Source organism: Phasianus colchicus, chromosome 13 (genome assembly GCF_987193195.1).
Source record: "Phasianus colchicus chromosome 13, bPhaCol1.hap1.1, whole genome shotgun sequence".
NCBI classification, from domain to species: Eukaryota; Metazoa; Chordata; class Aves; order Galliformes; family Phasianidae; genus Phasianus; species Phasianus colchicus.
This window is the reverse complement of record NC_143448.1, coordinates 1,462,958-1,476,848: the sequence shown is the minus strand read 5'-3', so window position 1 is coordinate 1,476,848 and position 13,891 is coordinate 1,462,958. Positions and strand designations below refer to the sequence as shown.

The 13,891-nt window shown below is 50.3% G+C and overlaps 2 protein-coding genes across 4 annotated transcripts in view; both read right to left on the bottom strand.

Annotated features, from left to right (window-relative positions):
- Positions 1-10,707, bottom strand: part of NUP93 (nucleoporin 93) — a 70,175-nt gene extending 59,468 nt beyond the window's left edge. The window contains exons 1-3 of one of the 3 annotated variants that reach the window (XM_031615403.2): positions 10,613-10,707; positions 5,180-5,393; positions 4,529-4,646 (exon numbers count right to left, since the gene is read on the bottom strand). In XM_031615403.2, the coding sequence (XP_031471263.1) occupies positions 4,529-4,646; positions 5,180-5,358 (297 nt within the window). In that variant the 5' untranslated portion in view covers positions 5,359-5,393; positions 10,613-10,707. Of the gene's footprint in view, positions 1-4,528; positions 4,647-5,179; positions 5,394-7,214; positions 7,350-10,236; positions 10,552-10,612 lie in introns of those variants that run through there. The other 2 variants (XM_031615404.2, XM_090149708.1) reach the window with 2 other exon arrangements.
- Positions 10,708-11,878: 1,171 nt separating this feature from the next.
- Positions 11,879-13,310, bottom strand: LOC149916107 (metallothionein). The gene is made up of 3 exons (XM_090149707.1): positions 13,090-13,310; positions 12,947-13,012; positions 11,879-12,107 (listed from the first exon to the last, which is right to left on the bottom strand). The coding sequence occupies exons 1-3, from the start codon at positions 13,118-13,120 to the stop codon at positions 12,013-12,015; spliced, it is 192 nt and encodes a 63-aa protein (XP_090005833.1). The 5' UTR covers positions 13,121-13,310; the 3' UTR covers positions 11,879-12,012.
- Between the last annotated feature and the right edge of the window lie 581 nt (positions 13,311-13,891).

The window sequence follows — 13,891 nt, the reverse complement described above, 5'->3', positions numbered from 1 at the left end:
TGCAGGGCAGAACTGCTCCTCTCAACGCCCAGAACTAAAACCTGAGAGAATACCTGTGCAAATACTCAATAACAGCAGAGGAACAGGCCAATCCTGAAGAAGATCCCTTCCTTGTATCACCTGCATGCTGCTCTCCAGGATATAATTGGAACAAGCTATGGAAAAAGAGTTCTATGCAGCATAGAGAGACAGCTGTATCTGACCCCAAATAAACACAGTGAATCTGGAGAAGCCTGAGGAAAGCATTTAGCTAGGGAGAATGAAAACCTATCCAATACAACCATAAGAAAAAGTAACATAGGAAGCTTTTGTACTAAGTTTTTATCAAAAGCATCAAATAACTTTAAGATTCACCTGGCTGACAGAACTAAATGAAGGATAATGTACAGCACGAAGGCCTTCTCACATAACTGACAAGAAGTTACCAAAAACCACTTGGGAAGGACAAATCCTGCTGTCGACAACTGTATACCAGAACCTACAGACAAGTACAGAGACTTGTCCAAATTCTAAGCGAGTATTTTCAGACAACGAACCATTGTCGGTATCAGCCAGACAGCTTGAGATGTGACTGCAAATATCCCCAGACAAAGGAAGGGATGATGTTCTGCAAAGCAGCAGAAAAAAAATCTTGCAGCTGTTAACTGCCAGAACAAGCAGGGACAAAGCATTTCACACTCACGTGCACTACATGAGCCCATACAATCATCTGAAGCAGAGCACCTCGCCACGCTCCCCTCTGCACATCACTTGTAGCTAACTTACTAGGAGTGCTTTCCATACATGGTCTGCAAAAAAAACTTGAACATCCAAAGCACACATGCATTAGGCCTCAGACACGAGTAGTTAGATTTGAATTGAAGTGATCACTGATCAAATCACTGGCATCTATCGTGATTCATAACAGCAAGCAGTGAAATTTGATTTAAATTATCAACTTTAATCCTGCTTTTCATTTGTATTTTTTAGCTGTTTTCCTAAAGGAAAGGCTCAATCACACTGGCTGATTTGGCCATTTAAACACATTCATTTTCAATTCATCATTGCTTTTAATTATAAATTTGAAACAATTGTATCATCCTGTTTAGGAAATGTATCGATACTCACTGCATTAAGCTTATGTAAAAAAGCATATTTGCACTGAATCTCAAAGTTCAAAAACAATGAGTAAGATATTTCTTATTTACTACACTACACTTATATGCATACGCACATCAAGTGCTACTATGCTGAAAATCAAAAATCAGTGAGAAACCAGCCAGAAAAAAGTTCAGCCAATTAAATTCATACTAGGGAAAAAAGTGCTCAGTTTGTATTTGAAAATGTTTCCCTTTCAAACTGTCTCACTGAACAAAAATCCTTAATTTTGGTAGCAAAAAGATGGATTAGAAGTGATGGCTAGTGTAGCAATTGGACAGATCAATACAATGGGAAATGCATTACAACAGAAGTGCAATGACAAAAGGACTGGCACAGTAGAAATGTGCTTTAAAGGAAGCAGAAGAAGATTGCTCACCCATATCAGAAGATTCCAGGTTTGCAGGAGAAAGCTTCACCAAGGAGGGATCTCCAGGAGATCCTTCCCCAGTGGCAGACAGCCCTTAAATGAGGTTTAGGAGAGGTGCAGCCAGGCTCCATCCCTTCCTATCACACACTACTGCCTTCACCTGTGCTCCCAGGGCTGACCTGGTCCCTTCCCCAGGCTGTGACTCAACAGTTACTGGCTAGAAACAGAGGCATTTTAGCACCTGAAGATGCAAATGGACCAATTTTAAAGAGTCACAGAATGGTCTGAGTTGGAAGGGACCTTAGAGGCCATCTGCTCCCACTCCCTGCACTGAGCAGGAACACCCACAGCTCCATCAGCGCTCACAGCCCCATACAGCCTGACCTTGGATGACCAGTCTGAAGAGATGGGGCACCACCACCTCCCTGGACAGCCTGTGCCAGTGTTTCTCAATCTTTACCATAAAAAAAAAACTTTTCTTATACTCAGTCTACATATCCCCTTTCTTGGTTTGAGTCATTTCCCCTTGTCCTATCACAACAGAGCCCACTAAAGAGTCATCTCTTTCTTTCTTACCCCTTTAGATACTGAAGGCTGCTCTCAGCTCTCCCTGCAGCCTTCCCTTCTCCATGCTGCACAGCCCCAGCTCTCAGCCTGTCCCTGTAGGGAGGTGTTCCATCCCTTGGCTCATTTTTGTGGCCTCCTCTGGATGCATTCCAACAGGTCTGTGTCTTTCTGCACTGAGCACTCCCATCTGGACGCAGTGCTCCAGGTGAGGTCTCAAGCACAGAGCAGAGGGGCACATCCCCTCCATGCCCTGCTGGCTGCACTGCTTTGGATGCAGCCCAGGATACGGTTGGCTGTGTGGCTGTGAGGGCAGACTGCTGCCTCATGTCCAGCTGCCACCCACCAGTACCCTGAGGTCCTTTTCAGCAGGGCTGCGCTCCACCCTTTTGTTTCCCAGCTTGTATTGCTATTGAGGGTTGCTATGACCCAGGTGCAAACCTAGCACCTGTTGAACCTCATGAGGTTCTCCTGAGCCCACTGCTCAGCCTGTCTGGGTCTCTCTGGATGGCATCCCACCCCTCAGGCACATCAGCCTCATCACACAGCTTGGTGTCATCCACAAACTAGCTGAAGGTGCACTCGAGCCCACTGTTGATATCACTGATGAAGATATTAAAGAAAACTGGTCCTAGTACTGATCCCTGAGCAACAGCATTTGGCTCAGTGTCTGGATGGAGATCAGTACAATTTTACAACCAGATTCTCATCCATTGAACAGTCCTCCTGTCAAATCCACGTCTTTCCAATTTGCATGAAGGATGTTGTGGGATACAGTGACAAAAGCCTTTCCAAAGTCCAGATAGAAGACATCAGAGGGAATTCTTCCCTTGCATCACCTCCCTCTCTCCCACATGCCTTAGCATAGGTTCCTGGAGGATCTGTTCCATGATCTTCCCCAGCACAGAGGTAAAGACACTTGCACAAGAACCAAAGACAGCCCCAGTACAGAGGAGCACTGCAAGGAAACACCTCCCTTCCTTGGGATCCAAGGCACATACGACTACTACTAGTAAAGGCTGTGGTCCTGAGAGCATGGGAGATTAAGTAAATCAACCTGAAGGCAGAAGACCACAAAACTCCTAACATCTGAATGAAACCAGAGCCTGTCCACACAAAATAAAACAGCAAATACTCAGATGATATATATACAACACAAAATCTCTTCACCTCCCTTCCTCATAGAGAATTCTCTTCTGAAGAGAGGACATATAAGGGCATATTTCTTCTGTGAAAAATAAGAGCTTACAACTCTTTTGACCTTCCTAGGTCTGCCATCTATCAGCAAGGAGCGATAACATAAGTTTTCAAATGGCTAACCAATAATTCAGACTATTGTTTATTTTGGAAACAATCCACAATGTCAATTCCGTAACTAGCTCTTAAGTGAGTAATGAATACTGCAGAATTCTTCTTCATTAAAAAACAAAACAAAACAAAACAAAAAACAAAAAAAACAGTATACAGAAACATTCTACAAGGTCAGGCAACTACCATAAAGCAAAATAGATGGGTCACAATTCTTAAGGCACCTGGAGGCGCTCAAGAGAGAATCTTGTTAACTTTCCCATAAATTAACAACAGTAAAGAGTAGGAAACATGATAAAGTCAGTCTACCATCTGGAAAAGGTTGTCTGAGATGCAGCAAAAAAAAAGCCATACTCACCTCCTTTGCAAATATAATGCTATAATGGGATGGAAAGTACTGCAATAGTAGCATGGTGGCAAAGTCTTTGGCTACAGCAAAAGAGAACGTGCAGCAGCCATGGATGCCGAAACGAAGGAAAAGAGCTGCTTACCTTTGGAAGGCCTCAGGTAGGCAGAGATCTCTGGCAAAGAGATGCCTTCACCTCCACTGCCAACCCTTAAATGAGGTCTGGGAAGAGGTGGATCCTGGCTCTACCCCTTCCAGTCACTCAGGTGCACTGCTCGCACCAGAGCTCCCCTGGGTTGGCCCTGCCTTCCCACCAGGTGCTCCATCACTGCTTCAAGCCATGACTTAGCATTGCTACTACAGCATATTAACTACCTCCTACTCCAACATCTTGAAATTCCCAAGTGGTTCTACATTTGTTCTTCCAATCAGATATTTTAAGAGGCCTCAAAATTATGAGAGGTGTCCCTCTGCAATTTATGCTGGTAGAGCCAACAAAGACAGCTCTGCAAAGGCCCTAAGTGCCTTGTTTCTGTCGACTTCAGTGAAAGTTTGGAATTCAAAATGCTTCTGCAGAGTTGTTACTCAGTGGAGCTTCCTACAGCTAACTTCTTCCTTCACTGAAAGCAGTGTTCCTCCTCTGGATGCTACTTGTGTCCAGTGAATTAAACTCAAGGCAAGACTATTTCCACAATATCCTCAGAGCAAAACTACTTCCACAGGAGCTTCAGAATAGCTTTAAATCACAGCACAGAATAGTAGTTACAAGAGGAGTGTGATTTCCACATCAGAATTGCACCTACCTGGATGTCAGTGTCCTTCACAGGTTCAAGAGGCTCAAATGTAGTGGCTGCACTTAGACTCTCTAACCGCTGAGAGATATGAGATATATCAAGCCCTCTGGACCCCAGAAGAACAGACCTGTAAGGACAAAATCATACAGGTATGAAATCAGCATAGAACAGACAGGGCTACTAGTAAGAACTCTAACCCCAGTGTGCTGTTGATATTTAGGTCAGCAGCTAGTCATGTACAGCGATTCCAGTCACTATGAAAAATGCACAAAATCAAACCCTGAACAGCTATATGTATGTAAGTAACAACCTCAGCTCCAGCAAACACTTTCTGCTGTTCCACTGCAGTACCACACATCTGCCAAATCCTTCCTGATAGAAAAATTGTATAGCGTGTTGCTAATTGTCTTCAGCAGCAGCCAGAATAAAGTACTGCTCTTTTTGGGTTTAGTACCTGGGAATGGTAGGTTCTCAGATTAAACCTTCTTTTACTATTTTTTTTTTCCTTTTGTAAGCAAGAACGAGTAGGCAAGAAAACAGCTTTGCAGTAATTCTGTTTCTCCTGGGTACATCCTCCTGGCAAGGCTCCCCACACGTTAGAAACCAAACCTGCAAACAGTCTGTACCCTCTGCATTCCACCTCCAACGCGCAGTACTTACGCCTTCACATCTGCAGTCTCCTGGGAAGTGCGGGTCAGGGTGCGGGAACGCAGGCGCTCCCCGGCCTGCTGGATCTCCTGCAGGTTGCGTTCCATATGAGGGAGCTCAGAGATGCCCTCAGTCTCAGCTGCAAGCTGTTCTGCCTGCTGGAGAAGTTCTCCAAAGCCTTCAGTATCCATTTCTGCTGCAGTCTTTATCCAAGATGCTCAGAAGCCTTCAGAGAAAAAGAGAACATTTGAGAAAATTCTTCAGCTATAAACAGCTTCTACACCTACAGGCGCTCAGAGAGACCAGCGAGAGCTGCTCTTCTAGAATAGAATTCTGTTCCATCCATCCTCCCCAAGCACCGTCAATTATATCAAAGCGTTTTAACGGTACAATTTTGTATTCCTGATATTCCACCATTCCTAAGCACCCTTGGGGAGGAGAGGCAGAGACACCTAAACATCAAGCAAATACTTCCAAGTGCTCTCAGAGTGCTTTGCCTAGCAGGACGACGTCCTGAATGCAGATCTACGGTCTGTCAGAAAGGCAACGCAGGTACTGTGTGACAGTTCAAAAGGGGAAGAACAGGAATTGGAGAAACTCATGCGAAAGATTTGGTATTAATTCAGCTATAAAGCATTTGCATATACATCTGTTTTTATAAATACATATGTATACTTATATATATATAAAATAAATGAAGATTTGTGGATATATATGCATACATACATATGCACAGGTACATACGCACAGCAGCAGAAAATATGTCACTTAACCATGATGCTAAATAAACAACAACAGGCAAGCACAGATACGTACAGAGACAGCCACAAGCCATCTACTAGAACGTGTTAATCCATGTCATTAATCCTCAACAAAAATCAGAAGAAATGTACATACAGCTGCAATGCATAAGATGTGTCTTCCCTCAATGCATGCAGAAAGGTTTAGCAGTGCTTGTGAGAGCTGCTTATATATACCAAGACAGAGAACAGATAGAGAAACAATAAAGCTAAAGGCAAGAGCAGTAACAGATGACATCATTGGTGCACCACACAGATCCACATTCAGAATGGAGGAGGTTATTTTCATAAAGCAGACAAGAACACGTGTGCTCAAGATCAACATGGAAAAGACATGTACTTGCAATAGCATCCAGATTATTAAAACACAAAAACCAAACTCCCAGCTTCAGGCACCAGATCCACGATTTGTGGCCAAACCCACACCTTGCACCCCTAAGGTGGTGGGACACAACCACTGAAAGCCAGCCATGCTGCACAGTGCTACAGGAATCTCTGCTACAGTCTCACTTCTATGGTTTTTTACCCTAACTCAGAGTGCCAAAGATCAAATAAGACTAATTAGGCTCCAAGCACTAACTCTGGCTCTTTAACTTAAAAATAAAATCAAGAGGAACTGGTTCAAGTGAGCCCTTGAATCAAGAAGAAAACAGTGCATGTTTAGAAACTAAAACTCACCTGCAATTCAAGTATTTCTTGGTTTTATAGTTCTTTTGAACTGTACTAAAGCAATTTTAGCAGTACAATTTAATATTCCTGATATTATACTATTCCTAAGTACAACTTCAAGAAGCAAGAGCACTGTTCTATACCTGGACAAGAAGTGACTTCAAAGCACTGTGTGATGATTCACTCAGACACATGCAATGAGAGACAGGAACTGACTCCTGCCCATCGCACATGGCGATCACTGGATGTCAGGATGAGCTCCACAGCCTCCATCCAGGCACAGAGAATTCCACAACCATTCCTCATCCACTTCTGGAAAACCAGGAGCTGCTGGGGGAGGCAGCAACCCTATCTGCACTCACTCGTTATTCAGGAGAGACAGCAGGGACTGGATTTGTTAGAACAGACTAGCATGCCACTGAGATGGATGGGAGGAGAGAGGGGCGTGGTGGAAGGCAGCAGTTCCATGCCCTGCAATGCAGCACAGAGAATCTTTCCGGTGTTTACTTGAGATAACTCAGCATGCCCCAGCAGAAGCTGCCTGTGTTGCCAGAGGCTGATGAGAACAGCTCCCGTACCGTCAGAACGCAGCAAGCAGTGACTGCAGGAGCAGCAAAGGCCTTGGCTTGATCCGATTCAATCCAGTCTGCTTCCTCTTCTCGTTAAGAAGATGAAAAGTCAGTTGTGTAAGAAGGCACTAACTTTGCAGAGCTCTGAAACCAAAAGCACAGAGTCAAGGGACTACAAACAGCTCCCCAGACTGCACTTGTTAAGCAGAGATTCCACGTCAATTCTACATACAGTCTGTTCCACAAGTCTGCCAAGGTAGGACAACTGTAATGACTCTGGAAAACAGAGAATGAATTCAGCAAATATAGAATAAACTTGTTATTTTGAAGCAAGTCCAACTACCTCTGATTATAGCCAAGCATTGGGAACGACAGCTCAAAACTTCTGCAGAGCACAAACAGCAGCTTTTTCCAAAGGAAATATTTAGACCGGGTAACAGCATGAGCCACTCAGCCTCCATGCTGACAGAATTTACTGCATTCAGGAGACTGCAGTCTGACTCTAAATGCCGCTGTGCAGGATAGAAAACTGCTGCCACAGTAACGAGAGAGCGACAGCAGATTTTCGTGTCTGGCTGGGGAACGTGCAACAACTGATACCTAAGGGAAAGAAAATACAGCAGAAATTAAACCAACTTCTGTGAAACTGGATCGACCCCGGGCTAGAAGCCAGAGCTGAAAAAGCCCTTCTGTAAAACAACTTTGATGACTTATCAATAGAAGCTGCTGCGTTAGTCTACTATCGCATGTCCAATAAAGGCCCCATTTAATGTTTTCCCAACATTTAAAACCACATATAGATGTTACAAGCTGTACAAGTTGGCTGGATTTCAGCCAAGATGAAATCAGAAAAGATGATGACAGGTTTTTAATTCTGTTCAGACTGACCATAAATGCTGGCTGATCGTGGAAACCAAGCCCTACAATGCTAGCAGATGAAGAATGCTGTCGCTGTCGTATTCCAAATAGGGCCGCATTGAACATTTCACCAGATGAGCTTCAGAAAGACTTAAAGCTGAAACGCTCCCGCGTGTGAGCAAGTGGCTGTTGTACTTCACACACTGACAGCCTCTGTGCCACCTAATTTACTCATTCAAAGAGACTGACTACAAATTCAGATTTTTCTAGTGCTTAAAAAAAAAAAAAAAAATCACAGGAGGGAAGGAAAGCCTCATCCACTGCATTCAGAAGAGCTGATAAACCTGTATAATCCGACCAGGGGCAAAGAGATCCTTCCCAAGACAAAACAAAGAGGAAGAAATCCAGCATTGCCCCCTCAGGGTGCTCCAGAAACTCCATGTGACAAGTCAGCATCCATTCCCTTTGGAAGGAAGAGAGAAAAGCACACAGCCAGGATCTCAGATAAGAGTGAGGACGTGCTTTTCTGATCCAGCTCAGGCACTTTGCAGACAGAATGGCAGCTTCTGCCTGCTGAGCTCAGCAGGCACCAGCAATAGGCCAGCCCTGCAGGCCTCCAACTCTGCAGGAGCAACAGCAGTAACACCCTGCTCTGCTGCAGAGCTCAGCACAAGCAGATATCAGAACGTTTCAGAGAGGAAGTCAGCAGCACAATTCCCACGTTACAGACATGGGAAGTGATTAAGTAAAGTCTGAAAGCAAAGAGCAGGTGGCAGAATGTATACATATGTATATAATGAATGAATGCCACTTCTGTGATATTAGGCTCTGACATTAAGCTTCCTTCTAAGGATGCAGGCACTGTCACTGGAGCTTTTTAAACAGACCAAGCATAGGGTAGGAATGGTGCAGACAACTGAGCCCCATCAGGAGCACACACAGGTCACCTGGTCCATCATTGCAGAACAAGGGGAAATGGTTTTAAATTGAGGGAGGGGAGATTTAAGTGGATGTCAGGGGAAAATTCTTTACGGAGAGAGTGGTGAGGTGCTGGAACAGCTGCCCAGAGAGGCTGTGGATGCCCCGTCCATCCCTGGAGGTGTTCAAGGCCAGGTTGGATGGGGCCCTGGGCAGCCTGGTCTAGTATTAACTGGTCTAGTATTAAATGCAGAAGTTGGTGGCCCTGCATGTGGCAAGGGGGTTGGAGATTCATGATCCTTGAGGTCCTTCCAAACCTGGCCATTCTGTGATTCCATGATTCCTCCCAAGGTCTCTTCCTGCCTCATCTTCCATAAGGGGAAAGGACCAACTGCAGACCAACTGCTGCATGTTTTCAATAAATTGTCCTCTGCTACACAACATTTAATCAAACCTAGCAAAAGGAACCGGACCATATCCTGGTTGCACTAAAAGCACATGAAATCAGGATGGGGCAGATTGAAAACAAATACCTGAGGGCTCTGAGCTGCACGTGGTGCTCCACCTGGTACAACGCCCTGCAGCGAAAGGCTCATGTGGGAAAGTCCTGAACAGACCACACAGCAACAAACTCCTCAACTCAGTGTTTTTTCCACCACCCACCAATTAATCCTCAGCTGCCATCCCTAAATTTCCCAGTCCTGAATGCTTTGTTCTTTAGCTGTAGGCAGATGTGTAAATGACCGGACCTTTTATCATGGCCATCAAGTGCTGGTCTCAAAGAGCTTTTACAGTACACACGGAATAAAAACTTTTTTTTTTTTTTTTTTGAGGCCTTAAAGGCACTGATTTTCAGTTATTTTTCCAGCACTCTGAGGAGGGATGAACGAGGGCCAGCAGCCTCCTTACGCTGCTCATTACTGAACGTGGCACTGAGCACACGCACTGTAAGTGCTTTCTTCCAGTAGATGCCACCACACAGTTGTCAGTGACTTGGAAGCTCCTCACACCAGCGCTTCCCACTGCTCAGAACAGGGCTCAGCCGGCAGATCTGCCATCTCAGCGCCCTGCCCTTTCCCAAGCACAGCCCTTAGCAGACTCCCACCCACCTCGGCAGGGCGGCAAACGCATTAAATACAGCACCTCACGCAGCACTTCACGCTCCTTAGCTGTAGTCCAGATCCCCTCCCCCCACTCCGAGTCTCCTTTGCTATCCCCACCAGCACAGGCACAAGAAGGAAGCAGACGAACGAACCACACGCATTCCGCGAGTCATCTGTAAGCCGTTCTGGTTTGTCGGCGCACAGCTGGGGAAGGGCGCGAGGAGCGGCGGCCGATCTCGCTCGGGTAAATCTGGGTGGTCCCTCACACCGCCCGAGCACTGCCGCAGCCCCCCCGAACCCCGCACTGCGGCCGGCGCTCCGCGAGGGCGGCCGGACCTCGCCTCAGCCCTGAGGGCATCCCCTCACAGGAGGCCCCGCGCCTCAGCGCTCGCCCGGGGGAGCGAGCCCTGAGCTCAGGACTGGAGGAGGAGAACGGAGGGAGGAGGACGGGAAGAAGGCGGTCGGTCCGAACCGGGCCAGCGCCCGGCCGCCGGCAACGGAAACCCCGCCGCGCCCACAGCCCCTCACCTGCCCGCCGCTCCGGCCGCCGCGCCTGCACGCCCGCGCCGCGTGCCCCCATTGGCCACGCGCTGACGCTTCCCGGCCAGCCCATTGGTCGAGCCGGCGCGCTTACTGACGCTACGCACTTCCATTGGTTGAGCTGCTGAGCTAGGTCCCGCCCTTCCAGCACGTCTCGCGACAACAACTTTATTGAGGCGCTATGAGGCGGACACTGACAGCGCGCGGTTACGGGCGGTGTTGGGGGGGGGAGCTCTGCCTGGGGAGCCGCTGGTTCGAGGCTCTCCCCCGCCGCTTCCCGAACTGAGAAATGGCCCGAGGGGCGCGGGGGGGTCGCGGGTCAGTGACGGCGCTCCGGGCGCGGAAACACTAAAAGCACAAAAGGATAAAGCGAAACGCGTGCAAACTCCCATGAGTTTGGCTGTTTGCTGCCCTGAAGCCCCCCCACGCCCACTCGTCCCCAACCCCCCCCTCGTGTCCATTCTGCCACATCTGGGATGTGGAGGTCGTTCACTCGCACAAAGCAAGAATGGACTTTAATACAAAACGACCTTAAGGGGACCCCGGGCCGCTCCCCAATTCAGGCTCAGCCCCTCCTCGCCAGGCGCTGCCCACAGCCGCACCTCACGCCTTCCCGTTTGCAGATGCAGGCACAGCGAGGCACGTCGTCCCCCCCCCCACATCGTCGCCCCCCCCCCACAGCACACCCCGGGAGCTGCTTCAGCTTCAGCCCAGGGCACAGTTGGTAAGGAGCCAAGGCATTAATTTACAAAGCAAATGTGTGCTGAGTAGGGCAACACCTCTCCCATAGCCAGCACCCCTCAGTGAGGGGTCCGGGGGCTCAGGGCCACCCACCCCACAGGGCTCCCAGACCCAACAACGAGCTGAGCCATCCCCGCCGCAGAGGGCGATGGCAGCAGCAGGATGCTCAGCAGACGTGCGTGGGCAGGCCGTGGCCCTGCGGCACAGGTAGGGCCAACTTTCGCTTGGCAGGTGTTTTCGGAAGGAAAAGAACAGCCAGGCGCCTTCCCACACCCCCAGCACCCCCGCCTTGTCTGCCCCCCCCAGGGCAGGAGCCGGCCGGGCTGCGCTCACACCCCAATGTGACACCCTGAGCCCCCCCGCTCACCAGGGGCTGTGACGCAGCACCCGGAGTGCCCCAACTCCCCCCGTGACACCACTCTGTCCCCTCAAACCACTGCCCCCAGGAGGTTTGGTGCAGCCCCCAGCACCAGTGCTCCCACACGGGTGTCACAAGCAGCATCAGGGCTCAGCTTCAGCCAAACTCATTTATTTCCTCCATCGGTATGGAAGGTACAAAATATGTAAAAATAAGCTTTTTCGTGGCCCCCATCACCCCCCACCCTGTCCCCGAAGCATGGTGGCTATTTACAGGCAAGGTAGGCGGCTCAGTGGCAGCAGCTGCACTTGCTGCTGGCCGGCTCCTTGCAGACACAGCCCTTGGCACAGTTGTTGCAGCCGGCGGGGCAGCAGGAGCAGCAGCCTGGGGGGAGAACACATGAGTTAGGGAGTGGGAAGGATGGGAATGGAGATGTAGTATATGGGGAAGGATCAGGGGACATCGTGGGAATGGGAATTCACATGGAGCAGGGCTGTGGTTCCAATGGGGTGGGGAGGGTCCATGGGGGTCCTGCGTGTTGGAGATTCTCCCCTTCTCTCTTCATAGGGGAGGAGCGAGGGGGGGTTCCCAGGGAGAAGATAGGAATCATCATGGGGGCTCTATGGTGTACATGGAGAAGTGCCACAGGATAGGCACCTCCAGGGAGAGTGGAGGGTAGGGGGGGAGGGTTGTGTGCATGGGGGGGTCCTACAGGAGCAAGAGGAAGGGGGAGATGGGGGCTGTCCATAGGAGGATGGACACAGCAAGTCAGGGGCAGGAAGGTGTACATAGGGAGTCCTACAGGAGCAAGTTGGGGGGGCTGTCCATAGGGGGTCCAACAGGAGTAAGTTGGGGATGGGGGGGGTGTCCATAGGGGGGGTCCTACCGGAATAAGTCAGGGGCAAGGAGGGGGTGTTCACTGGAGTTCCTAAAGGAGCAAATGGAGGGCAGGGAGGGGTGTCCTAGGGGGTTCTACAGGAACAAGTGGAGGCAGGGGGCTGTTCATCAGGGGTCCTACAGGAGCACGTCAGAGTGGTGAGGTGGTGTCCATAGGGGTTTCTACAGAAGCAAGTAGGAGGGGGTCCAACAGGAGCGGGGGGAAGGGGGTTTCCCATGAGAAGGAGGACTGAGGGAAGTCTCCATGAGAGTCCCATAGGGGAAGGACAGAGAACCACGGGGCAGGTGCACCCCTGGGTCAGGGATCCCCGCAGCCCCCAACTCACTCTTGCGGCAGCTCCGGCAGCGGCAGTTCTTGCACTTGCACGATCCAGCGCAGGAGCAGGAGTCACCTGGGGCAGGAAAAAAGCCGTCAGCGACACGAGCCGGGCCGAACCGAGCCAGACCGAGTCCTGTCGCGTCCACTTACCAGCAGCACAGGTGCAATCCTGAGGGTCCATGGTTCGGTTCGGTTCGGTTCGGTTCGGTTCGGCTCAGTTCAGACAGGCTCGCTTCGGATGGGCTCGCAGCAGTCCCAAGCTGCGCTCCCCGCCCTGTATTTATAGTGCCGGGGTGGTGCTGGGCGCAGTGCCGGGGCGGTGCCGCTCCGTGCCGTGCTGAGCGCCGTGCCGTGCCGTGCTTTGGGGCCGTGCCGTGCTTTGGGGCCGTGCCGTGCCGTGCTCAGCGGGGCGGGGCAGCGCCGTGCCGTGCTCAGCGGGTCACGGCCGTGCCCCCTCCGTCCCCCCCCCCGGGCAACCCTGAGTGTCGGTGTCCCCCAAACCAGAGGGATCCAGCTGTGGGATGGCCACGGGTGCCCACAGATTTAGTTTTGCTTTTGCTCTCCCTTCCTTTCCCCCCCCATCCCAAACACCACACTTTGTCAGAACGCAGCACGGCCCCACGTGCCCGCCCTTCTCGCTCCCCCCCTCCCGCTTTTGCTGACGAAAGGGCGAATTGGGGGCAGGGGGGGGGATTTCCCGGCCACTGCTCTGCGCTCGGTTACGGCACGGTGAGCCGGCGGGGCCGTTGCGCCACTGCTGCCCCCCACCCCCCCGGGCGGCGCTGCGGGGCGGTGCGCACGGCGCGGGGCCGTGCTGAGAGCAGGGAGCCGCACGGTTACAGCGAAACAGCGTTGTGCTCCCAACGTTGTGTCCCATCGGGGGCGTCGCACCCCACTGTGGACACCACATCCCACTACGGTCGCTGTATGGCACCGTAGGCGTCCCGTGGGT